This window comes from Falco rusticolus, chromosome 1, assembly GCF_015220075.1.
Source record: "Falco rusticolus isolate bFalRus1 chromosome 1, bFalRus1.pri, whole genome shotgun sequence".
NCBI lineage: Eukaryota > Metazoa > Chordata > Aves > Falconiformes > Falconidae > Falco > Falco rusticolus.
The window spans coordinates 61663910-61689556 of NC_051187.1; the positions used below are offsets into that span (position 1 = coordinate 61663910).

A 25647-nucleotide genomic window follows, 5' to 3' on the forward strand; every position below is an offset into this window, starting at 1 on the left:
TGAATTTATTGTTACTGCCACAGTGAGGCTTGTAACTACTTAAATTCTTTACTTCTTGTTTCGCAAGGCTAAGCACAAGGTAAGGAACAGCTCCTGCCACAGAACGCAAACTAGTCACTACCATCTTCCTCCTCAGCTCACAATCAAGAGATCTAATCCATGAGGAAATTTCTTCCTGCCTCTGCAGGGTGTGCACGTCAGAACAGAGACCTAAATTCTTGCCTTGGCACGCTGCTTTAACCACGAGGCCAGCCTGTCCGGTAGGCTTCATTTCTGATCTGCACAGAAAGAAGTGTCAGGAGGATGACCTCCTCTCAGCTTATTTGTGGCATAGATTTCTCTATACAAAATACAAGAGTCTGTCTGCTGGTACAGATTTGTGTAACTTCAATTTATGGCTTAGCTGTCAAAATAATTGAAGCACACCTGTGAAAGCTGGGAATACTTCATTTCCTCCACAGTAGCCAGTCAGCAAATGAGAATGACATCATTGACCTAACACGATTGAAAGAAGAAGCTAAACTGAGTTATCCTCATGATTTTCATCTTCAAAGAGACTAAAAATTTACCTTATACTTAGACTCCAAATCTCCCCTCTGTTCTGTGTTGGAATTGCGGAAAACCAATTCTGGCCAATTTTCAAAAGGGGCAGACAATGCATGGAGTGTTCCAGGTGAAATCACAGCGGTGTAGCCCTCCACCAGGTAGCTCTCCAGAAGGTGTGCACTTGTGCACTTCACAAACACTATTTTGCATCCTGAGCTGTGATCATAACCCTCCCATTTGAGCTCTGACTCATGTGTCTCTTGTTGACACTGCTAAAGTCCAGAACTTATAGTTGGACGTTTCTAGCTGGGCTGCTGATGTCTAACTTCTTGTTCCTGATTTAATCGGACTTAATAATGAGATCCCGCACCAGACTAGGCACCTGCAGTTCACTTTTGCTAAGCACTTGAATTTCATTATAAGTTGTGGATAAAGAGATATTAACTCAGTCTGAAAAGCATCTGATCAGATATCACTGGAGTTCTGCTTTCTGAAATGTACATGTGGTTACAAAGAATATTTTCATTATGTACTGAATTAGGAAAAGATGGTTGAGGTTTGGCTCACCCAGCTGGTTTAAAAGCAGCGCACTTAGTAACACAGGACCTTAAGTAAGACATTTAGGGTCAGATTTTAAAGCATTTTGGTTTTCTAAAATAAAAATAAAACCAAAAGGGCAACTGGGATTTTTGAAGTTTCCTGATTCACTGAAATGAATGTGATGTTTAAAACTTAGGTCTTTAAGACATGATTCAAAACCAATGAGAGTCGTGTTATTGACTGGGGTGAGTTGTGTGCTAGACACTTTCTCCCTTTTGAGCTTCATTTTCTCATCTATAAAATAAGAATAATTAACCTACCTTTCATCCACTTCAGGATCTTTTGTCTGTTTTGGCTGTGATCCCACAAGAAACATTTGGGACAAAGAATGACTTAAATATATGCCTAAGGACCTACTGAACCAGAGGGAGTAAGGTGTCTGAAACACAAAACCCAGGCTATCCATTAAACGCTTCTAGAAATAAGATGACCTTCAGAAAAAAAGTGATATTTAAACCAGCAACAGAAAAAGTTAAGATCAACTCAAAAACTTTAATGGAAACGCACATTATTTCTCTTTTTTTGGCAGCTGCTGCATCTGATGTTATTGCATTTCATTAGCAGGATTACAGATATCATTTCAGATGAATATCATAATAAAAGAAAAGGGAGCACATCTATTGAGGTGTAGCTTGAAGCAGAACTGGTCCTCTCTGCTCTCTGGGATGTTGTTCCCAGCTGAGATTTACAGGGCTCTAACAATGCATCACAAATGACATCCTATGTAAACAATCAGAAAACAAATGTGAGATGCTATTTAAATGCCTCATTAAGAAAAGAAATTTCATAGCTAGATTCTTTGCTTTTTTTGCCTTTGCAGTAGATTTAATTGACAGACCTAGACGAGAAACAACAAAATTTGTTTACCAGAATTGCCTCTTATTAGTTACAATCTGTCTTATATTGGTGCCTATGGCTCAGCTGAGAAAAGGACAGTGCAAGGCCCTGTAGAAGTAATCCAGGCCCTAGCAAACATCTAGTCTCATGTAAAATGAAGAATTACAGCCTTCTGAACTGTTAATAGAAGATGCCAAAGTAGTTTTGGTTTTTAAAGAGCTCCTACATTGATTTAAACTCATGTATTACATTTTTTGTCTGAAGAACAGATGGACTTGCAGTGTTAATCTGGTGTCCACGAACAGATTCATGTGTGATTAATGTTCATTCAAAGAACTCTAGATACTAAAAGCCCCAGAGGGTCTTCATGATTGCGAAAAGAATCTAATGCCCCTTAATAAGGTAGATGCCTGTTGATTATGGCAGGGTGAAGATCTGAAGATCACTTCAGGCCTGGAAATGTACTCTGCATCTACATCAGGTTTTTCATAGGAGTCCCTGTGCTTTTGGACACCAGGGTTGGGCAGATGGCTTTACAGAAAGATCCAACAGGTTTTCTTACAAGAAGCTGCATGGAATGGGTCTGCACGAAATGTCCCAGGGACTTACTGTGAAAAAGAGCCAACAGGCACTGGATGACACAAAAGGAAGTGAATCTCCCATGCCAGAATGAGAGGACCCTACCTCCTTCTTGGAAATTTTGGGAGAGCATGAGAAAAAAATGACAAGGACCATGGTGTCACCTCTATTAGACAGGTTAGAGAAGAAGCAGAAGCTTCAGCTGCTAAGTTCCAACTTTTTGTTTTTTCTGCCTCATGGCTTCCCTGGCTATGCTTCCGCAGCTCCTGCCTTCCACAGGGCCAAGAGGAGGTGTGACATAACAAGTAGCTGCAGTTCTGGGGGTAGGATCAGGTGAGCAGGGCAAGAACAAGGGAGGCTGTTCAGACCTGAATGTGAAGGATGTCACTCTGTGATGACTTGTTTTGCATTTGGTTGCACATGCTCTGTCTCTCATGTTTGTAACTTGTTTGTTTATTTAATTTCCTGGGGCATGGGGTGGGGGGAGAAACCCTAAGAACAACCAAAATAAGGAATCTTTCAAACAAAACTTGATATCTGCCACTGTTTCAAGTTAATGAAAGCAATGCATCAAGGACAAGAAGCTGGACAAATAATTCACAATAAAGATAATGTAGTAGAGTGAAGTTCTGCCCCTTTCTAAATTTTCCCCGAATTGCAATGATATTGAATATATTTGCTGTTGGAAATTATTCAGCGTTGAAACAATTGATGTGCAAGTTATACTGGATCTCATTCACAAGCTGGGCTGATGTAAAGTGTGGGCTGACCTTGCCCACTGGCTGGCTTTTGTTGCTTCTGATGGATGTTAAGTGCCTTTGTTCATCTACCTCTATGTTCCAGTCTAGCATTTAGTTATTTCCAGTCCCTCAACCATGCTCTACCAACTGCCGTTGTTTTCAGTGAAGGACCCAAATACCTCATCTCATATCTGGGGAAACAGGGGTACAGGCACCTCTCAATCCTTCAAAAGGTTCTGGAAAGAGAAGCCAGGCTCTGAGACTATCTGATGTTTCACCTACTACCTTCCCTTTCTCATTATTTTAATCTCTTTTTTTAATGTTTGAAAACGAGCAAACACATTCACAAATAGATGAGGCCTCTGAAAGTGTAGAAGGTTTATCAGTCTAGCTAAAAGCAGATGGGGACTTATCTGGAATATACTAATCTTTAGGAAAGCAAGCCAGGTTTTCCTGGAGATAACCCTGGTTTAAGGCAGCAATCTAGATACTAGCCTGTTTTCCATGCACACTTACATTTTTACTTGCTTTTTGGGTAGTATGGCTTATACTTTTGATTTCCCATAAAAATGAACATAGGAGGTACCATGTTTTCCAGTCAAGACTTCCAGCTCAGAAAGGTAAGTCATGCCTGGCTTCAGTTAATGAGACTGGATTTTCTTCTTAAGATTGGCAGACTTCAGAGCCTGCCAACCAGAAGCTGCCAAAACTTCAGACAAAGAAAAGAAAATTTATAGTATAAATTATTCCATAAATGTGATTGGAAAGAAAATCTGGAGGTAGAGTAAAAAGAGAACTGTACATGGAAAATCACAGGCTTGAAAAAGAACCAGTAAGCCAGTCACTGAACACAAGACTGTTTTTTTCTGGGTTTGAAATATACAGCGTCGCTGTCTCCATAAACAACTATGAATTCTAAAATAAAAGCTGTGTTTCCACAGCATCAAAAATATTTTTGAAAACTTTCAACTAATTCTGCCTGCAAATAAGATGACCAGCTCCAAAAATTATTATCAAATGTCATCGAAATAGTGCAAAGAGAAGGTTATGCCAGTGGTTATTTGCTTTGAATGACATATGTTCCTCTGGTTTAAATACATACTAACAGGAAGGCAATTTATTTTTTTAATATTCCACCATTAGAGCGCAAGTTCAGGGTTCACAACCAGTTCAGATGAGTTGTGGCTATAACATTTACAGAGGAAAATCAGAGGTGTTCAAAGGCCATGAAGTGTTTGCTATCTAGATTGGGATGAAATGTCATCCCTCAAGTATGAGAATGAACATAGTCACCAAGCAAGATCACCTTAATCAAGTCCCTCATGGGCCATGTCTGTGTAACTGCGGAAAAGCAGTTTGCTGATCAGTTTTCAGCATGTTACCCTTCTTTCGACATGGCTGCCTTGTGGTTGATGTGCAGACAGCCTGCCTGGGTTCATTTCCTGCTGGGAGAGCTTGGGATGGAGGGTCCTGTGCTCTCCAGTGTGGGCTAGAGCATCACTCACAGCATGCACAGGAGGCAACCTGGAATCAACCACATTTGCTGTTTATCCTCACAATGTCTCTGTTCACTGGGAAAGTATTATAGTCTCATTTCACAGCAGGGGAATGGCAGTATGCAGAGAGAAAATTATTTGTTCTCTATCGCAGACCTGAGATGGGAAGAGTAGTTTCCCAAGCCTCATGGCAGTGCTTCTGAGGCACTGAAGCCTTTGCTCTACCTAAGTAGGGTGGGGGGATGGGGGAATTAAACCCACCCAAATAACCTTCTCCAGGAAGGACATAGGAACATGACTGACCCTCTGCCTTATGTGCTGATGTCTGATCTGCTGCCAAAGCAGGGCAGACCTGTGCGTTATCGCTCATGGAGAAACTACAGTTTAGCCCTGTTATTAGTGGGGATTAATTTTCAGTGTGTTGAATTTACCAATGAATTTATGAGAATTTGCACTAAGGAAGAAATAATGTCAGTTCAAATGTGTTCAGTTAATTGTTGATGACATTGGTGTGGCCATTAGATTAAAAAAAAGCATCACTATTAGGGGTTAGTGAGGGAACGCATCCTGATTAGATTAGAGGCTGGAGAGAATGCTATCCCCTGGACAATCAAATACTGAAAGAAAATTATACTTCATTAACGTCTCTTATTAGCTAATTGACTAAAGAATGCTTTTAAAGAAACATAGCTACAGCCTGGGATAGGACTCTCCTCTGCCCAGTACATATGAGGTGGAGGCACAAATGAGATTTTGAGCCATCTTTTCTGTACCAGCTGTGATTGTTGGACCACCGGGTACTTCCTTATGCTGGAACATAAATCAGCAGGGCCCCAGGCCTGCTGGAACGTGTGCCAGCACCATACCGTATTCAGACAGCATGCAAGCAGCATGGGGTAAAACAGCAACCTCACCAGTTCTCTGGTCTCTGCCCTCATGCAGCTCTGTGGAGAGCTGCTACCTAAATGTACTTAGCAGTCATGCTGATTGTGGCGGTATCCAAACCAGAGCTTTCCAAAGCGAGAAGGCAATGACTTGTGTTGTCAGTGTCCTGAGACACAGCATATCTGTAACACTGCATGGCATAGCACTGTTTGTTCTCTCAGAACCTGGCACAGGCTGTAGATGAACAAACGTTTTAAAAGAAACAACATTTTAAACCAGGCCTTTATATCTTATCGCTCGTGTTTTCTGAGACCACGAGGATAGTCAGATACTTGTGTTTAAATGTGCTGCTTTGCTGCCTGTGAAACCCTTGGCTGGGTTGGCCACTGCCACACCAGTAAAGGTATTTGAGCACTTTAGGATTCAGATAGACAGCAACTGATTTCATTCACCACCAAATGTTAAGCTGTGTTTTTTAAAATCCCATGGTAGAATATGGACGGGGAGACAGAGAAGGAAAGATATTTTTAGTTCCTGAAACAAGTATTTAGTTTGGCAAATCTATGTTCCTTAATGTGTGGTTTCTCATGTTTGGGTTGTCCTTTGTTTGAAGGCTTCACTGATAGGGTTTGTATTTAGGAATAGACATCCTCCTCGAGTTCTCACATCCCCCTGAAACCTCAACAATTACCTTTGTTACCCTTTCTGAACTTGTAGAGACAAGACATCAAGGGCAAAGATAGCTGCCAGAATACATACCCTGCCTCAATCAGCATAAATTACTCATCTCTCTTTTAATTCTGGTTGGCATTTTGGAGCCAGAACACAACTGTCTGCAAACATGAAGCAAACTCAGTGCTATTTGAGCGTGTGGATCACAGGACGCAGTCCTTCCTAGGGGTCCCTGGTCAAAACTCTCCAAACCCATTATGCAAAGTCCAGCTTCACCCACCAGCCTGCTCACTACCACCCTGCAGTGACCTTGCATGCCTCGGTGCAGTGGCTGTGTATCACACAGGCAGAAAAAGCAGCACGAAGGCCACATGAGGGGAACCAGCGCTGCAGGCACGCTGCTCCAGGCCAGGCAGAACGTGTGTGTCATGCTGCTGCGGCAGGACACTAAGCAGTGGGATGCGTTCAGCACCTCCTCACCTCCTTGCACGGATTAAGGGCAGTCCCTTATGGGAATGTGACTTCAAGCTCCAGGCTTGTCAGAGTACCTATTTTCTTCTTTCTCTGTAATTTGCTCTATGATTGTTATTAATGAAATACAAGGTGATCCTCATTCCCTTTCCCTTCCCTTGCCCACGCACATTAATTTAAATGCAAATCCACACAGAAAGATCAAAATTAATTATACTTTCTGCAGCAGGGTATGTGGAAAATTGAAATGCACAGGGCTGGCTTTTCTTTTTCCTTTTCTCTACTTTTTGGAAGTGGAAAGGAGAAACAATATAGCAGAACTATTAAAATATTAAAATCTAAATGTTGCATGCTTGCTTGCTTTTAGTTTCTGGTGCTTTTTGCTTGTCTGAATTTCCATGGTTGCTTTCAGTGTTAAGCTGTTTCAGAAGGCAAATGGAAAGCTTAATCTGCTAATGACATAAATTGACCTCTAAATGACAAATAACATTCTGTTCACCACTAATAATAATAGATCTTCATTAAGAAAAACTATGCTGACTCTTAATAAATTTATCTGTTATTGCCTGATAAAGTCTGAGGGTTTTTTTAAGGGAAAAAAAGGGTGGTGGGGAGAGGAATGTTTGGTTCCTGAAAGAGTTCAGGCATTTATATAAGTTTTTTCAATAAAAATGCAATCAGGTGGATTTGTGACCCAAGGTGCAGTGCAGACTCTCATGAGCTGGAATTACACATCTGGGCATAGTCACAGCAGATTAACTGCTCCCAGGAACCAATGTGTGGACAGAGCTATCCTGCTTGCCAGATCCTGGGGAAGAAAAGCTTCTTAAGAGGAATGGCTGCAGGTGTTGTATGCAATATATTCTTTGCTGTAGAGACATGAGGCATGTACTGAAAAGCCCTCTGGATCAGGCTCTGTGGGGCTTCAGTGGAGATGCCAGGGTGACAGTTACATGACTTTATGTAGGAGAAATGGATGCTCACGGATTTTAAGCATGTAAGACCAATGGGAACAATCAAATGGACAGCTAAAAAGGAAGCATTTAGATACCTCATTCAAGCTGGGGCTTACTTGCTTAGTAGTCTGTGGGAAGTGTGTGCTGTTCTGCCCCCTGGCCAGACCCTGTCCTTAGCACTGTTGGTCTTTGTCAATGCCTGGAGACATCCAGTCAGCCAGCTCACTGCTTGCTTTCCCTGTGCAAGCAGTATGGTTGTAGCTAGATGCATTCATGTATTACAAAAAACAGAAGAATGAAATGGATGCTTATGATCAGATAGCTCCTTTTTCAAATTCCACATCTCATTAAGAAAGTGGTTATTTGTGTCCTCGTAGCACCTAGAGGTCAAGGTGTCTTTGTAAAACATGTGGCCAGAGATTTTCCTTGGGAAGCTTACAAATTAAACAAATCAGAGAAAATACTCAGCGAAGAAGGCTGACAAAGGAAAGGGATTTGTGGTGACGCAAGTCGAGGCGGACTTAAAAGAAACACTGTGTCTGCGTGGCTGGGTTCGGACAAAATGGCCTTTATTGTTTATACAAAATATTTATATATCTTAGACAGTGCAGGTGTTAGACCCTGATAGGTTTTTGTGTCCTTCTTCTTGCTTGCTATTTGCTGTTGCTGTAGGTGCCCGTATGCTGCGGTTCTAAGTTCCGATTCTTCACACCCTGTTTACATACCTGACAATCTGTGGCTGTCTTAAAGGTACACGGCTCAGTCTTTGAGGTCCACTAACTTATCTGCAGACCCGCTGCAGACCCCAACAGGGACTTACCCCTTGGTATGGAGCCATTGAAAACAACATCCGTTTCAGTACTCTGCTGAAACTTTACAGAACAGGACACACTGGATTTGCTCTTTCCCCTGACTTTCCATAAAAACACACATCTAGTTCCAGACCTTGCATCTGCTCTGTAAATATTCTTACACACCATATCAAAGGTCCTTCTACAAGAAAAACACAGCCTAGCTGAACATTCCTGGATCCAGCAAGTGCCTTCCCAAGGCCAGCCCTGTGCCCTAAGGACTTAGCAGCAGGTGGAAGCAGTGTGGAGTTGGCAGCCTGGCCGGGTTCAGGAGCTCAGGATGGTGCCAAGCCCACACAGCTGGGCGGCACCCGGAGGGGGGCTGGCTAAAGCTGGTCTCTCTGCACTAGCCCTGAAAAGAAAGACCTGGGTGACTGTGCTGGCATTTAGCAGGTCAAAGCAGCAAAACATCTTTTGGTCTGTGGCCAGAGGGCCTTTTAGGTGGGACCATGCTGTCCCTAGGCTTGCTGCCGAGATCGGCAATTCGTGGTCTGGTTGTTCAGATTGCAGTACTCGGCAGCTGTCATTCATTACAGCGAAGGCAAGCATGGTAAGTAAATAGCTTCAGATGCGTTCTCTCTTAGTCTTGTGGCCCACTTTAGTTTTACTGTGGTTTCTTAGGTGTGCTTTGCTTACTGCCATCATGCTCAGGAATCACTCAAGTACAACGATAGCACAGTAAATCCCACAGCCCTTTCTACCAAATAAAAGCAGAATGAAACAGCTTCAAGTCATTTCAAGATCCTGCTTTCCTGCTGTCAGCTCAGTGAAGCAAGGGTATGCAAAATTCAGTCCAGCAAAGGCTGCAACTGTCGGCACAGTGATATCTCTATCTATTCCTGTCTTCTCGGAAGCGTTCCTGAGAACACTCAAACGTGCCTGCTGTGACCAAAAGAGACAACACTTATGACCACTGACGTTTAAGGTCACGGACATGGAACAACTGTATTTGTTCAACATTTACTTGTCAAGGAAATACCTGGGCGATATTTGGATATTTTTGGATAATCTCTGTGTCAGTATGTCTGTCTGTCTCTATATACTATGCACAAAACCACCATTCCCGTACATACTAATATGTGAATTTTTCCTAGCAGTGTCTTCTTACTGCTACATAGATATCAAAACTACCATCTGGTTAAGGTGGTGGAACGTATTTCAGCCATGCTTGGTTCACATGGGCAAGTGCTGTTACGTTTCTCAGCTAATGTGCAACGTGTTGTGATTATATAAGGGATATTGGTGCCGCAGTGATCCCCAGAGTTTCCTGTGTTTCTGCAAATTTAAACAACATGCTGCTGCTGATGGATTATAGTAATTTTGTTGTTCATATCATCCTATTCATATCGCAGCAGGTATTGCTTGTAATTATTAAGGCTATTTGTTATTAGAGATGCATGGGTGGTGAAATACAATGAGAAGCAAACTACTTAACTGATAATAAAATTAGCTGCTCATGGAAAGTCAGTCTGCTAATTATCTCTAAACTGTGTCTGTCAGCTCTGTTTTGCATTTCTTACACTCCTTATTCCCCAGTGGAATAGCTTTTGCAGGGCTGCATTCTAAGGAACACATCAAATTTCCCAGCTTAGAAGGGTCTTCATCATGTTACACCTTTTCTACTATACAGGTTCATGTAATTTCATAAATACTTTGTGACAAATAGGCATTTGATTGTGTAATTTAATACAGAACAGGCAGTGCATGAATGAATTTTTATGGAAGGCTCTTTATGAAACTTAGTAAAACTTGGACTGACCCCTTCAATTTCATAACTATTGGAAAATATCTAGTACTTAGATTTTTTAATTGTTAACTTTTCAGAGCCTTTTGTGGTATTTAAGTGGTGGAGCACACATTAAGATAAAGTTGAATTATGTGGATAGAAAGTACCTTTGGACCTTTTTAATACTGCATGTGGGCTTTTAAAACTGTTCTCAGTTCCTGTGATTGTCAGCTGATTAATTTACTCAAATTCTAATATAAATGCAGCGAAAACCCAAACTGTGGCAGTGGGACCAGTAGAACTTGGTTTCCTGTGCATCTTTGTATAGTGGTATTGACAGCTGGGCATGGCATTAAGGCCTTCATTTTAGCAAGCATTTCTAAGGTTCTTTAGTAGCACTAGTTTTCTTTTTATATCCAGTATTAATAAGTGTTTTCATAGTTGGATATGGTCAAATCAAAGGCAGATGTCAGTTTTTATATATCCTGTCAGTTTGCTTATATTTTAATTTTTGTTTTAAAAACTGGCAGGTACAACAATTAACCCATTCAAAATTAAATATTTTTCCTTATGTCCAGTTTAAAAACCAGATTATATTAAAAGTAAAAATTGAGTCACTTTCCAAGAAAATACCATCCTGTGTTGAATAACTATGGTGCTTTAAATATAATAGCATTAAAATATTTTAATGGGTTTAAAATAAATATATGGATTTTTTTCCACAACGTTGGAACAGATTGCTGACAGAGAAGATGAAATAAGGTAAAAGGCTTAAGACTCATCATGAATTGCTTACACTGCCAAACTAAAGGAAGCCTGTACATGTAGAAGGAGCATTGAATCATAACAGAATGAGTTATACAACTGTAGGACAGTTTGGGTTGGAAGGAGTGTTCAAATTTGGATTATCTAGTTCAGCCCCCCTACCATGGGCAGGGACATCTTTCACTAGATCGGTGAAGAAGAATGGTGTTGATGTCACTTAACATCAAGGAGTTTGTGAATAGCCTTTCATCTGAGGAATGGGCAAAGCTTTCAGGTGCCTGTGTGCATGCAGGTGGGAAGTGACCTTATTGAAGACTGAGACAAACATCCTTCAAGACGATAGCTCAGGAGGGTAGAAACAATCAAATAAGAGATGGAAACCCAGGAAGACATTTCAATAGCTGTTCTACACAAATGGTAGAAATCTAAGAAATGTGATGGAGGAACCACAGTATCAGCTAAATAGGCCTATGGTTTGAACCATGGTGGCCATTCTTATTTTATAGTCAGTCTGTATCTGCTTTTTCAAGTCAAAACCAGTCTGGGATATAACTGGGTTGAAATTCTGTTTTTGCAGTGTTGTTCCAAGTACAAAATAGCTACAACCACAACCACGTATGAATGGAATATGAACAGGAAGGAAGCTGAACAGCTCTGCTGATCACAAGGAATATACAGGGACTGTGACCTACCAAGTACCACGTGGCTGAACTCTGTTGTACCATCACAATGTCAGAAAGTAAATAACAATACATACCTGATCTTAGATGCAACAGGAGTTATAAGATAAACTTCAGTCACCCATCCTCTCGGATTGCCGTTAACATCTGCAGGAGGCACCAATGGAAAGTGTCAATAAGAATAAACGGGGAAGTATACCCTACTAAAACCAAAACAACCCTAGAAAAAAGAAACCCTCCAGCTCTAGGTTGGAAACAAAGCAAGCTTTGCCAGTGGGAGTGCAGAGAAGCCTTCAGGTGCTGCACACAGCTACAGCTGTATCTCTGTTTTCAGTGAGTGCTCGTTTACTTTGGGAGCATGCACTCTCCACATGCACTTCTGAACTCCCGCTGACAGCAGGTGAAATGAATCTGCCAGATAGTACTGGCTTTAGGTATCCAAGAGAGCCATCAAACCCTTATTCTGACAGGCAGTAGCAATAATTGATACAGTTGATAATTAGTCACTACATTTGGCTTCTTTTCACGATTAGAGAAAGGAGAGCCCTCCTCCTGTATGAATGGTGTGAATGTGTGTTTGCTAGAGCCAGGCTGGATTGGAATGGCTTCCCACATTGCCAAATAGAAATCCTAGTGAAAGCTCTGGAGGATGTCCATGGAAAACATTTGGTCATAGGAAAAAGATAGGTAAATGGTGACAAGTGGGGTCCCCTTGGATGACTGTTTCCAAGTGGTAAGCCAGTAAATCTCTGATACCTAGGAATGTGTGAGGTTTCCTCTCTTTGAAATGAGTCTCATCAGGCTGGGAGAGCAGACCAGCCAGACCTCTGAGACCTCCCAGGGCGACCAAGTTGGGTCACACTTCTATCTGGAAAGCAACACTGGTTTTTGCAGGACCCCAGGCAGCTAAGACTTGGGAACAGCCTTGCTAAAGTCTGCTGGCAGTAAGACTGAAAGTGGGAAACTTTCATGTTCAAATTAAAACCAACATACTTACAGAGATGTGTTTGGACTTTGTCTCCCACTCCATTTGCATAGTGTTTCTGCTTGACATAAGCTAGTGGCCCACCATCAATAGTAAGAGCTGGGAAGGAACATCCCAGCAGTTAATTCCAGGTCCCTCCAGCAAAATACACAGAGCACCCCAAGGGTGGTCTGGAAACCAGGGAGACACAGCGATGTGGTAACAAGGTCACTGCAGAGAAGCAGCAGCAAAGGCACACTTCCATCTATCTAAATCTTTAAGTATATTTGAACATAATGGCGTACTGAGGCTAAAGGACTGGAAATGTGGGATGACGTGCTTAAATGCACAACCCCTGTTTGCCCTTGTGAAGATTATGAGCCGTATCTAAAAGCGCATTGCCACAGGATCAGGTAAATTGGCTTTTATTGAAACATACTGTAATATAGGGGGGAGGGGGGCTCTGGGAGGAATATTCCAATTTAACACAAGTACATTGTATTTCAAGCTCCCAAATAACTACTGATATCTGCTGTCCTGGAGCAAATCATATCTTCCTTGACAAGTCAGACAGCTGCTCTTTCTCTATCTTCCTTTTGTTATCTTTAATAGCCATGGATTGTTGTGGTAACTTGAAAAAAATGTTTACAACTTACTTGATGGATGTCTCACCTTCTGCTATTAGGTCTGGTTCATGGGTTCATCTAATGCCTGTTCTTACCTATAAAACTCAAGTCAAGTGCTTCTGAAATGAGTGTGCCGAGTGCACTGCATGGTGGGTGCAGTACACACTGTGTACAGCTCCCCTTCCCCTCCAGCTGGCAGCTCGTGGGGTGAACAAGCTCTCCTGATCATCCTGAAATAGAGTTAAGGTAGAAGAAACCTCCGGAGCTCATCTGGTCCATAGGCCTTTGCTCAGAGCAGGGCTAACTTTCAAGTCCTGTAAGGTTGCTCTGGGTCTTTCCCAGCTGAGGCCTGACTATCTCCAGGGAAGTACATCCCACAGCTACTCAGGGCAAATGTTCCCACGTTTGATCACGGTCAGGGTGAAGAATTCTTTTCCATTTGTTTAAGCTACAGGAATACTAGTATCTTAAATACAGGAATACTAACAATTGTAAGACAGGTCTAAAGAAAACCATGGCTATATTTGACCAATTTTACCCAGACTTTGGATTGAAAAGACACAGTACATCTCCTTCAGGCTATCAACTGTCCTAAGGTGTCAAAAGAAATGAAGACAAATGCAATAGAAATGGCTGTGGGTGGTGATAGCGCAACATCCTTGCACCCTTGCTTTCCTCTGTCAGACTTTGCTGCCCCCAAATCTCAGTCAACACCATGGGCTGTGTAAGGTCTCTCCAGGCTGCTCCAGGTCAGCCCTGAAATGTGCTAGATCAGCCCTAAAAGCCTTCAAAAGCAAACCGAAGTGTGTGGGTTAAGTGAAGTTATGTGTCTTTGTGATGCAAAGGAGAAGTGCTTACACTGCCCATTCAGCAGAGCTGTAGGGGCACAGCCTTCTGTATGCAGGCGCTACAAATGTCGGACAAGTTAACAGTTTGAACAGCCATGATCCCTTCTGAAATCTTTCTGTGGCAGTTACCCACTTGTCCTGACACTGAAACAAATGCAGCTGGAGACCTGTACCTGTTTGAACAAAGTGACAGGTCTCTGTCTAAAATCATCAAAGGACACCTAAAAACAACTGCCAACTGCTATTGTGCATTTAGGAGCAACCTTTAAACTAGACCACTGAAAAAACTGCTTCTAGGATACATCCTTAAATTGATGGGTATCATGGAAGCATCAGTATTAGCTCGCTGGGTGCCTCTGCTTTTTGTGTCAATGTTTGCCTAATTAATCCATGATTAAGAACTAATGCTACCTGCACATCCCTAGTCATGTTTTATGTTCCTAAATGAGGAAAACCAACCCCTTTGCACCAGAATGCACAACAAGCATCATTCTGGAGGAAAGAGCAAGACTGACATATTTAACATGGAGCTTTGGCAAATACAGTAACAAACAGGGTCCTCTTTATGCTTCCCAGTGGTGCGTGCACATCCCCACTTTTTGTGCACTGATGGAGCATTCAGCATTGAGATTGGCCCTTCCAACACTCAAGTGGGGAGAAGGGATTTCTGCTCTAATGTGTATATTTGTGTGCTCCTTGCTCTCTTGTATTCCCTTTGTACAGCTGAGGCCAAAAGAGAGGATTATTTTTTAACCTCACATTTGTAGCTAACAGCTAAAAAGAATACTAACAGAAAGAGAAATTTAGATCCTCCACCATGAAATTAACAGCCAAGCTTTGTGATTTGAACAGGTCCCCAGTGGTACCCTTCCCGTGTTGGCCTGCAACTAGAACGCAGTAAGTATTCATATAGTTGAATACAGCCACCTAACATACTACTAGTCCTCTGGCAAGTTCTCCTCCTAACAGCATTGTGCTCTCTATACATGTTATTGGGTGAACTGCTAGCACTTTTTCATTAGCTGATAACAACGATGAACTTATTAGCTTTCTCATTAATAAAATAATCTAATGGTTTTCAGAACCACTGAGTAAAAATGTTTCAGAATACAGTATATAATCAGATAATGAAGGCAAGGCAGTTTTAAAACCATTCACTCACTTCCCTCACTCACTGCATTATCCATTTTAATATTTGCTCACACCCTCATCAGAAGATGCAACTGGCTGCAGGAGGCAGCCTCTTTTGTTTTGTGCCAGCACACCAGTTCTTGGTGGACATGGCAGTGGGAGATGAAGCTGCCATGGGCTGTATGGCATTCGGTATGTAGGCACATAGCATTGTAAAGCCCTAGAAAATGAGCTCAGCACCTGGTGGAATTTAGCATCCTCTCTGACTTAAACAGTCAACAAATATATGAAAAGGGAGACAGAATACATAAAGTGGAAAAGAGAAAAGAAGCGTTGCAGCCGTAGCAACACCACATACCAGCAGCTGTTGGGGTTTCCCAATAGCCAGCTCACTGCCTCTATAAGAAAAAGAGAGTGAGATATTGCTATTCTGTGTCTCTGCCTGTACACTCTAGGTCCATCAGGACTGGAAGGAGATGCCTCAGAATACTGTGGAAAGTAATGTAATGCTCAGGTACACCTGGTCTGCCTAGGTCAGGCAGCTTACAAAGAAATCTTGGACTGTGGGCCTTTGAGCGAGAAGTTGCATTCATCATGATGGTGCCACCTATTGTAAAATAGCCTGAGAATGCAAACACTTCAGCAAAAGGTATCAGTGAGGGAGACACTGCATAACATTGACTTTCCCATTAGTCTTGCAAGACAGAACAAGAAGTGCTTTATGAAATTGTCTCTGTGATTGCATGGCATGTCTCTAATGGTTTAGATTAACAGAGATAGCATCGTAACAATTGCTGTGCATTGCCACCCAGTGTCATGTCAGCCTAATGCTTTTGTTACAGTAAGATGAGAATAACTCATAGCAATGCTCTAAGTTGCTAACCTGGAGAATAAGTACCAAGTCACCAAAATAAATCAGAATACAGGTTGAGCCTACACCTTGACCGTTAGCAAGGCAGCCTCCATGTTATACTGAGCCTCTAAGAGGGTGCCTGTTGTTCATGCCATCTCCTCTTCCCTTTTTGTCATTACAGATGGGCCCTATTTGAAGGATTCCATTAACATACAAAGCCTTGCCGTTTCCTCCATCATTACACTGTATTTTACAGACCTAGGTCAGCAGGTCGGTTGGACCACGGTAAGTATGTCCTTGTAACAACCAACATGATACGTCTTAATGTACTGTAATATCAAATTGCTCCAGTTTCCTCAGCCTGTCCTTCCCTATGTCAAATGGTGTAATTACTTTATCAACAATCAAACCAGAATTAAAAGGATAGTGAGCCAAGTTATCAGTGCACTAACTCCTACATCCCATTAAAGATTAGAAGGTGGACGTAACAATATTGTCTGAGTTAAAAAAAACCAAAACCCACCCAAACACCAATGTTTGAAAACAGTTTTAGCTTATCTAGGTTTTATATGCCTGTGCAGGACCTGTAGCCAAATACATTTCATTTTCTGCAAGACTCCTCAGTTTTGAAAGTGGAAGGATATTAAAAAAGAAAAAATGGATTTCTGGTAATCCTGTTACTAATGCAGGAAAATTGTTGGATGGGAATTCTTACTCTTTGCTTACCGGAAGAGAGAGAGTGGTGAGGCCAAGGATTCCAGGCAGAAGATGCCCAGCCAGGCTCAGATCACAAAACTTTTGAGTCTCTGTAAAACAAAAGCATTTTCCATGAGCAACAATACCTGTATTATGCTATAGGTAGAACCATGGACTGTTTTTACTTCTGGCCTCAGTTTGACTTCAGTTATTTTCCAGTAAGCAGTATTTGGAAGGTCAGAGTGGTGGGAAAGAAGCAAATGGGGTTGTGGGGAGCTCTGACCGTACGGGCTCATCTATGCAAGGAGGAAGTGAAAGATTCAATTCTTTCACATCCCAAAGGCAGCAGAAATGTTTGCAAAGACAGTGAAAGAATGGGAGATGAAGAGACCTTTTCAATGTCTTGGTGCAGGCACAGGTGGCAGAGCTGAAAGTAGTTCCACTACTAGACTGATCCAGCTTTTGCTTTAGTTTGCATGTACTACAACATTAGCTGGATTAACACACAGCCCAGGTCTGTACATTGGGTAGCAAAATTCCCAATTTCTGCAGTGAGAAACATGAATAAGATGGAACCTACAGTTTCTGAAAGCCATAAAAGTCATGATGGGACTATTCATAGCAATGGAAAACAAACTGCCAACTGCTTGCAATTCCTTTAATGAGGCAAGTGAGTTTTTGCTAACTGGCATCATGGCTGTAGGCCAAATTATTAGATTCTTACCTCTGGCAGCCCACAGATCCCACACTGCTCACATGAGGTGACCACAAGACCCACTAACAAGCCACTGTCCTTCCTTGGCTGCACCTATATGGATGGAGCTTCTGAGTGTCATGTCTTTAAGCAGCTTGCAGACGATAGCACCAGTTCCACTTTCCAGTAGGACATTATGGGCTAGGAAGAATTACTGTAAGACACTTAGAATCGACAAGCTATTTTACAGCTCCTTATCTCAAGGTGGATGTTACTGCCAGAACTGCCCTTGACTTTGGGAAGAGTCAGATTCTGGATCAGCACTGTAAGGCCACATATTCATCTCACCTGCTGAAGCTCACATGCATTTCTCTCTCTCTCGGGCAGCAGCTGGCCCCTAGCATGCTGCACAGACTCTGCCAGGTTTTGGCCCCCTATCTATCCTTCCCAGTTCTAACAGCAGGACCCAAATCGCTGGGTGGTGACAAGCAGTTTACTTCAGTGGAGTTAGAGCAGCTTCCACTCTGTGACCTACCTGTTTCAGTAGAGGTCTGAGAGTTTACCAAGGCTTGACCACACTAATTCCGATACTGATTAATGGTCTACTGGGGCCGTACTGATTAACGCTAGTTTGGGTCCTGTTTCCCCCCCAATGCATTCCACTACCTCAACAGCGGAATATCCTTGCAAAGCAAAATTGTGAGTAGTGCAGCCTCCTGTTTGCTGCAACTCAGTAATCTGCAAGAACCGTATTTATTCTCTCTTTTCCTGGTAGTTTATGTAGCCTAAGACAGTAACATAACTAAAGCTTAATATCCCATTATAAATAGTGCAGTTATGACTAGGCGTTGATATTGCAGGCAGTGGCATTTTTTTATGATTTAATCTGTGTGTGCAGAAAGTTGACTCCATGAGTTTCTGAATATTCATCTTATCCTATTCTGTTCCATATTCTAAATTGTCTCCGTTCTCAGTGGGAGAAATCTTCTTCCAAGCCACATCATTTAAACAGTCAAGAATTTTTTATATTACAGCTAGTCTATAGCAATACAGAAAAAGTCCATAGAAGAATGTATTCTTCTAACAATAGCAATTAAGAATGCATTTGTACACAGGATATATAGTTTTACTGTCATTTTTACTGTTCCTAGAGCTCCCGTCACCCTTGATGCTCTATCAGATTTATGCACACAGTGAGGGATGCTTCTGATTTAAAACATTGACATTTAAATAAACAAGGCACAGAATAAAAATATTCTTATCTTGTCAGCAAAATGATAGCTGAGGTACAAAGGGCCATGTTCAGGTCTGGACTCCAAAAATAGGCATGGAAGCACATGGAGATATGTTGGTGCTCCAGAGGTCGATGCATTGGGCATGGGTCTGTCTAGGGTAAAACTAAGCTCAGAGGTGGATCTTCTGGGGTTTGCCACCTCATTGGACATCAAACTTGAGATGCTCACTTAAGGATCAAGAACACTAAGACCCCCAAAACAGAGGATTTACACTGAGACAATATTATGTTTTTTAAAAGGAGAAAGTGGTATCCACCTCCACCTCCCAGGAGAAGTACCCTCTCCAGGCATGTCGTAAAATAAAAGATGCTGCTGTTGTCTGTTCCAAACAGTTTGGGTCTTTAAATCTAGGACCATATTTCTGAATCAAGAAACCTCAGCTTCCCTTTTGGAGCATGCACAGTCCCTGATTAACAGTCCTTGTCACACTCCACCTTGGTGGCTCAAGAGTTTGCTGTCTCCTGTTGCCTACTTGGTCCCTCTGTCAGAGCTTGGTCAGAGGCTACCACTTTGTAAGCAAGGATGTTTCCTTCTCATCCTCAACCTTCTTATAACATAGTTGCACAGTGACAAAAATATTTTTGGTGTTTTGTGCTGTGAAAGGCCAGACATACCCTGGGCTCAGGTTATACCACAGCTCTGAGTTTGGTTAACCAGATTTCAACAAGTTCTGGAGGCTGGGTTGCTCTGTGGGAGGACGCAGGACAAACTTGTGTGAGGGATTTGCAGCTCTCCTCCACTGGAGCAATTACTTGTTAGTATCTTTTGAGAATGAGGACCTTTCCTGGGATAATATACATAGAAATCCAACCTCAGCTGGCTCTCTTAGAAGAAAGGAGGCCCTCAAGGCTTATTTCCAGAAAGCAATTCAGGGAGAAAACCTGTTTCTTAGTACCATGGGTTTTGTTAGAACTCTTTCTCTACTCTGCCTTCTTTTTTATAAAACAAATATTATCTGAAACGCATAATTTGCTTCTACACAAGATTACCAATTCCTTTACCTTGCCTGGAGGGGACAGTTGAGGTTTGCTGACTGACTCCGCAGAGATACTAATGGGAGCTGAGTTTACAGATCTTTCCTGTATGCCTCCTGCAAAGACTGTACCCAGGGGGTGTTTGAAATTCCCACCACTGGAGTGATGGGTTTTATTTTTAATCTCTGTCCAATCTTGGGCCTAAGCATCTTTGACAGGGACCTATTTTTACATATTGCAATGTGACATGTGACTTTTTGAAACACAGATGGCATTTTGCTGCTAAGAATGCATATTGCTGCTGTAGTCAAAAGGAAAAAGAAAACTATTCTTCCTGCTTAAATCCAGACTTCTGTTAAAGCTTTCCTCATTTGAGCAGTGATTGCAGTTTCTGATTTATCAGCTTCTGTTGTCTAGTTGCTTCCCAGGCAAGCTACCAGAAGGATCAAAATAGAAATGAGAAAACAGCACAGAACTGTGAAAAATATATTTTACCTCCAAGTCTGTAAATTTCATAAGATCAACCCTGAAACACAGTGCTTCAGTAAATATTTTTCTGTAACTGTGATTTAAAATTAGGGATTGCTTAAATACTTTGACTCCTGAAAGCCTTAAAATACCAAGGCTGACAGCAGAACTGTTCCATTTCAAATTTTCTGATGAAAAAAATGTTCTGCTCTATTTAGAAACATAGAGACTAATACTTATTTAAACCTGAGAACATCTTTGAAATCTGAAAATCCACACTTTCACTAACTGGTCTGTTCCATTTTTGTTGGCAAGCAAAATTATCACCAAGTTAGACATTATAGAAAATGAACAAGAAGCCAAGACATCTACGTTTGAAGCTTTGTGCTTGTAGTATAGCAGGTGTGCGCAGTGGGGAAGTGCATGCTGAACTGAATAACGAGGTGCGCCTGTTCTCTCAGGGGGAAGGCAGTGTTTTGGTCAGCATGATTCTCTCCTTTTACTTGCACAACACACGCGTACTCAGGTTTTTCTGTCCTGTGGGTGTAGGAGGGTGGTGAATAGGGGAGGAGCAGTTTGCTCTGACTGTGGCTGGCAGTCACACATGAAGTCTGTGGGGTAAGTGTGATAAAAACCAGTCTGGGAGTATTGATGGGTTTGAAATTGAGGTTTGCTGACTGTGAAACTGCTGCAGACTCGTTTGCTCCATCTTGCTTATACTGAGGTCAGCTTTGGACTTCCCATGGGGAGCAATTTAAGACATTTTCTGTAATTTGGCAATGGAATAAGAGACTTCAATAAAGGTTTATAACCTCTCAATGGGGTGTAGAAGTAAAGACAATTACAATAGAAGAAAAAAGACAGGATCAGAGGAATCTGAAGGCATGGGAGGGCTGCGAGTCCCAACAAATTAGTGGGCCTGTGTGGAGAAGATACGTACAAGAAAACTCATATAATCACTGCTTAGGAAGGAATTTGAGATCAAGGTAAGAGAGGGAGCTGAGGATCTGTAGGATGTACTGGTTGAGAATGCCAGTGAATATATTTCTCAGTGGATACCTATCAAAGCTTGCATATTTTGTGGCCAATTGAAACACACTTAGTTGTGGGAGAGGACCCTACAAATTGAATAACACTTTTAGGGATTTGTGGGTACCTGAAAAACTTAGCAGCGATATCAAATAAACAGGATGTGTGATTCTGCGTAGATCTGTGGGTGGCTTAAGAAGAACTACAACGAAGTGCCAAAGACAGAGAAAACTCCAAATGGTTTTTCATTGCTAAACTTCTTGGATCAATAGATAATTTGATCATGGAAGATGACCTCCAGGAAAAAAAAGAAGTCACTATTCACTGCAGTCACTCCAGCACCTTTTCCAAGCACAATTATTTGTAACACAAAGCACCTCCATTTTACAGCTAATAGTTTGTACTTGGCAGAGGTTTCTGCTTGAACACACAGTAAGTGTTGCTGTACCTTGGTACAGCTGGCAAAGTCTTGAGCTGATCCCAGTCAAATGCTACGAACTTTCCAAACATTGTAACCTTTCACAAAGGCAAAGTACACACACAAGACTGGTCTTCTTTTTTGTTTAATTAAATCTAATAATTTTCAACCTCCAGGGTTATCAGGAGAGAACAGCTTGCATTTGCCTGATTTCTTGCCATGGTTTTATATTATTTGTGCCTTTCCTTGGGCCACGTACACTTTTGGCTCTTTGTTACTGCCCAGTGGCAGCATGAAGTCAACTGATAAGGGAAGAGCAGGTTTCTGAAACCGCCAAGCTGGCTGAGCTGGCTGATGGGGATTCCTCAGATGCTGCTTCTAGTAAGGCAAGCAGTGTTGCAATAATTTCTCTTGGTGTCTGCAACAAATACCATTAGCTCACAATGAACCATACTGCTGTGTCAATTTTTCAGGTGCCAAAGGGAGTTAGGGAGCTACTAGGAAAATTAAATCTGATGGGTGAAGGTTTTAGTTCCTGTTGAGCACAGTACAGGCTGAAGAACCTATGAATATGTGTTTATAGCGATACCCTTGAGTTTTTACCACTTCAAGTGCAAAAAGAAGGTAGGGGGAATTCAGGAAATGTAAACAGAACAAGCTGTTTCTTTCAGTTATACACAGCTTCATGTTTAAACCCTTCCTGCTAGTTCAGGAACAAAGAGCTACCTGATGTATGGTGCTGTTAAGTGTAGACCCTTTCCTATTTGTATTCAGAGTAGCTAGGGAGGTTGACAATTTGTCTATGTACTCAGATTTGAGAAGTTTTAGTCCCTCTAGACTCATACCAGGGGTAAGGAGAACACAAACAGGAGAGTGAACCAGAGAGTGAACCAGTGTTTGAGAGGACAAGGTGCCCCTTTGTCATTCTTTGCCCACCTTGTCTGGTGACCTTGACAAGTCACTGAATTTCTCTATATCTCAGTTCCCAGATCTGCAGCAAGAAACTAACAGTATTTCCCCCTTCACAAAGTACTTTGAGGCTACTAGATGAAAAGTGCTGTGGAAGAGCTAGTTAAGGTTATTAGTAATAGCCAGGTGTTAAAAGCATTATTTCATTTAGGTATCTACACAGCAGATGATAAATACATATTTTAGAATGATACACGTTATATGGCAGGTTTCAAAATGCTGTCAAAGGCCTGTAAAGATCTGGCAGCAAATCTGAACTCACGTTGGTGTTTGGTTACAAACCGAACTTGAATGCTTTGCTGGATATGTATGGGTACAAACATATATAATATGCATATACATGTGTGTGTATAAGAAGAGCATTTGATAATTTGCAGTGATTTTCCATTTTGAGTAAGAAACATGCAAAGGCTTGTGCTCTTGGGGAAGAATCTTGACCAGAGTATGAAGTGATCTGATGCCAAACCAGTGGTTTCAGACAGCTCAGTCTCAGAAGAGACAGGAAGAAGCTGGGATTTCACCTCCCTTTTCCCACAGGGGAGCACAGGTCTAGCTCAGGGACAGACAGCTTCCATCACTGTTCACTCCCCAGCTCCTGAAGCTGGCCTGAGTCAGCTGCAGTTTGCCTATAAAAACCTATAGCGAATCCATCCCTATCTCTTGTATTTGCAGTAAATATTGAGCTGCAGCCTGAAATATTCTTAGACATCAAGCCACTGCAAAATCTGCCCAGACAAGGGAAGTTTCAGGTGACTCTGCGTGTGCTATTTATTGTAAAATGGATTAGCCAGTTCCATGAGAACGGGAACAAAAAATCATTGAGTATTCAAGCAGGGCTTAAGAATTTTACTACCTGATGCAAAACTGCTGCTGCTGCAGATTTTTGCAAACATGAAAATACAAAAATTTTAAACAGATGAAGATCTAGAGATGCTGCTAAAATTACGCTGTTACCATCCCCAGGTAATTATATGGCATTTAGTGAGGTAGCAAAGCATATGAAGTAGAAATTAGTCCTGAAATTAATAACGTTTCTCAATGATCATTAGCTCAAGAGTACTTAGGGCTGGGATTGTAAAAGGAGTCTAAGGTAATCAGATGCTAAGTTTAATGTGATTTTGGGACTTAGGAGTGGGTTCAGCTGGCTGTTTCTCTTCTCAAAAATCCCAGCTGCACTCTGTACACTTGCACATAGTAATGGTCCGTCTGTCTGATATCAGCAGATCCTCTTCATATGGTACATACCGTCTCAGTCTGACCCTGGCTCAGACCTGCAACTAGTGCCTTTGTCTCACATTATCAGACAAACTAAGCTCTGTCCATTAGATAATTTATATACTGCAGCTGCTTTGGCTTCGCCGTCAAAGTTACCCAGGGCATGCTTGAGCTATTTTTTATCTCTTGCTGTGCCAACAGCTTCAGGCAGTGGCCCAAAATCATTGTCCTGGCTGCAGGTACTATCCTTGTACCACACCCTCACTTCACCTGCTTCAACCCAGACATCCCGTTGGTATTTGAAGAGAAAACATCACAACCAGCACCAATGAACTGGGAAACTGCCCCTGCATGGCATGGAAAGAGCTGCAGGAAGGGATCAGTATGGAAAAGGCTGTATGGCCTTTCCTCAGCACTGCTGTGCTGCTTGTTATAAATGAGATGTTGTGATACTATGCCAAAAGGCAACGTGATGCAAGATAGGGTGTTTTGTGTGGTATTACAGAAAGGGCATGTTGTAAACATTATAGAGAGGAATTAGCTGATGCCCTCATATGAAGATCATTAATCCGTGGGCTGTTCCTTTACAAACATTCCACTGGACTTTTTTCAGACTCTCTCCACTCCACCCCCTCTGTTTATAGCTTCCTTTTGTCCTTTTCTGCCTTTTCCCAACTGGCACACACAGTACTATTAACTCGCATCAAACCCCTTTCCATTCCCTGTAGTAGACCTGATGGGATGGTGTCATGGCACTGTGCTAGCTGCTCCTATCAGCCAGAAAATTCACCTCACATTCCCTCAAATGACTTCAAAGAGCTTCTTTCACCTCTGCTGAATTCATATTTTCCTAAATATACCCTCTGCCTTATAAGGTCTGGGATTATAATTCTCGACCCGGTTGTTACTCAGTTCAGCAAGGTGTTACTGGCATGATCCTCTCAACAGTTAAAGAAGGCGGTACAATCTGGCTCATGCAAGATGAGATGCCTTGCTGGTCTGCGAGTTAGCTATCCTGTATTGTTTTCCCATTTGTCTCATCATTTCTTGAATGATGGAATTTCCTACCTTAGCTCTCTTTTGACATATTACAGATATCAGTTTTGTTGTTTACGTAGTAGATGTTACCAGTTCATGTATTCCTGAGCCAGGTCCCCAAGGACCTGATAATTGAGACACTTAAAGAAGCTTGAGTTTAACATCATCTATAGAGCTCATGCCCGGGAAAGGTTTGATTCAAGAACAGCACTTACTCTATGCCACTGAGAATAAGAGGTATATAGAGTATATAATGCCAGACACTAGAGAGGAGAGAAAGAAGGTAAGAGAACTGGGCACTGTGCATGATATGAAATAGAGAGTACAGATGTGGAAAAAAGCAGCAGGGAGTTATATCTGCAGGGAGTTAATGATGAGCTCAACAGTTAAACACTGTTGAGCTACGCACATAGTAATAGAGATGTAATGCTCCTCAAGGAAAATATCTTTGTGTTTACTATGGGCCACCATATTTAGCTGTACCAAATAGATCAAAATAATCTAGGAGACCTACAAGATGGAAAATAAAAAGTAATTTTCTTCTAAATATTGGATTTTTTTACATTTATACAGAAGAAAAATACTCTGTGTTTTAAATGATCACTTTTTTAGTTTTTATAATTTT

At 41.8% G+C, this 25647-nt stretch overlaps 1 protein-coding gene across 3 annotated transcripts in view; it reads left to right on the forward strand.

The window, feature by feature from the left end:
* The window catches only part of TECRL (trans-2,3-enoyl-CoA reductase like), a 67789-nt gene that overhangs the window by 21960 nt on the left and 20182 nt on the right, over window positions 1-25647 (forward strand). For 2 of the 3 annotated variants that reach the window (XM_037381733.1, XM_037381749.1), the window contains exons 3-4: window positions 15095-15139; window positions 16408-16511. In XM_037381733.1, coding sequence (XP_037237630.1) covers window positions 15095-15139; window positions 16408-16511 — 149 coding nt within the window. The remainder of the gene's footprint in view (window positions 1-15094; window positions 15140-16407; window positions 16512-25647) is intronic. The other variant, XM_037381740.1, reaches the window with a different exon arrangement.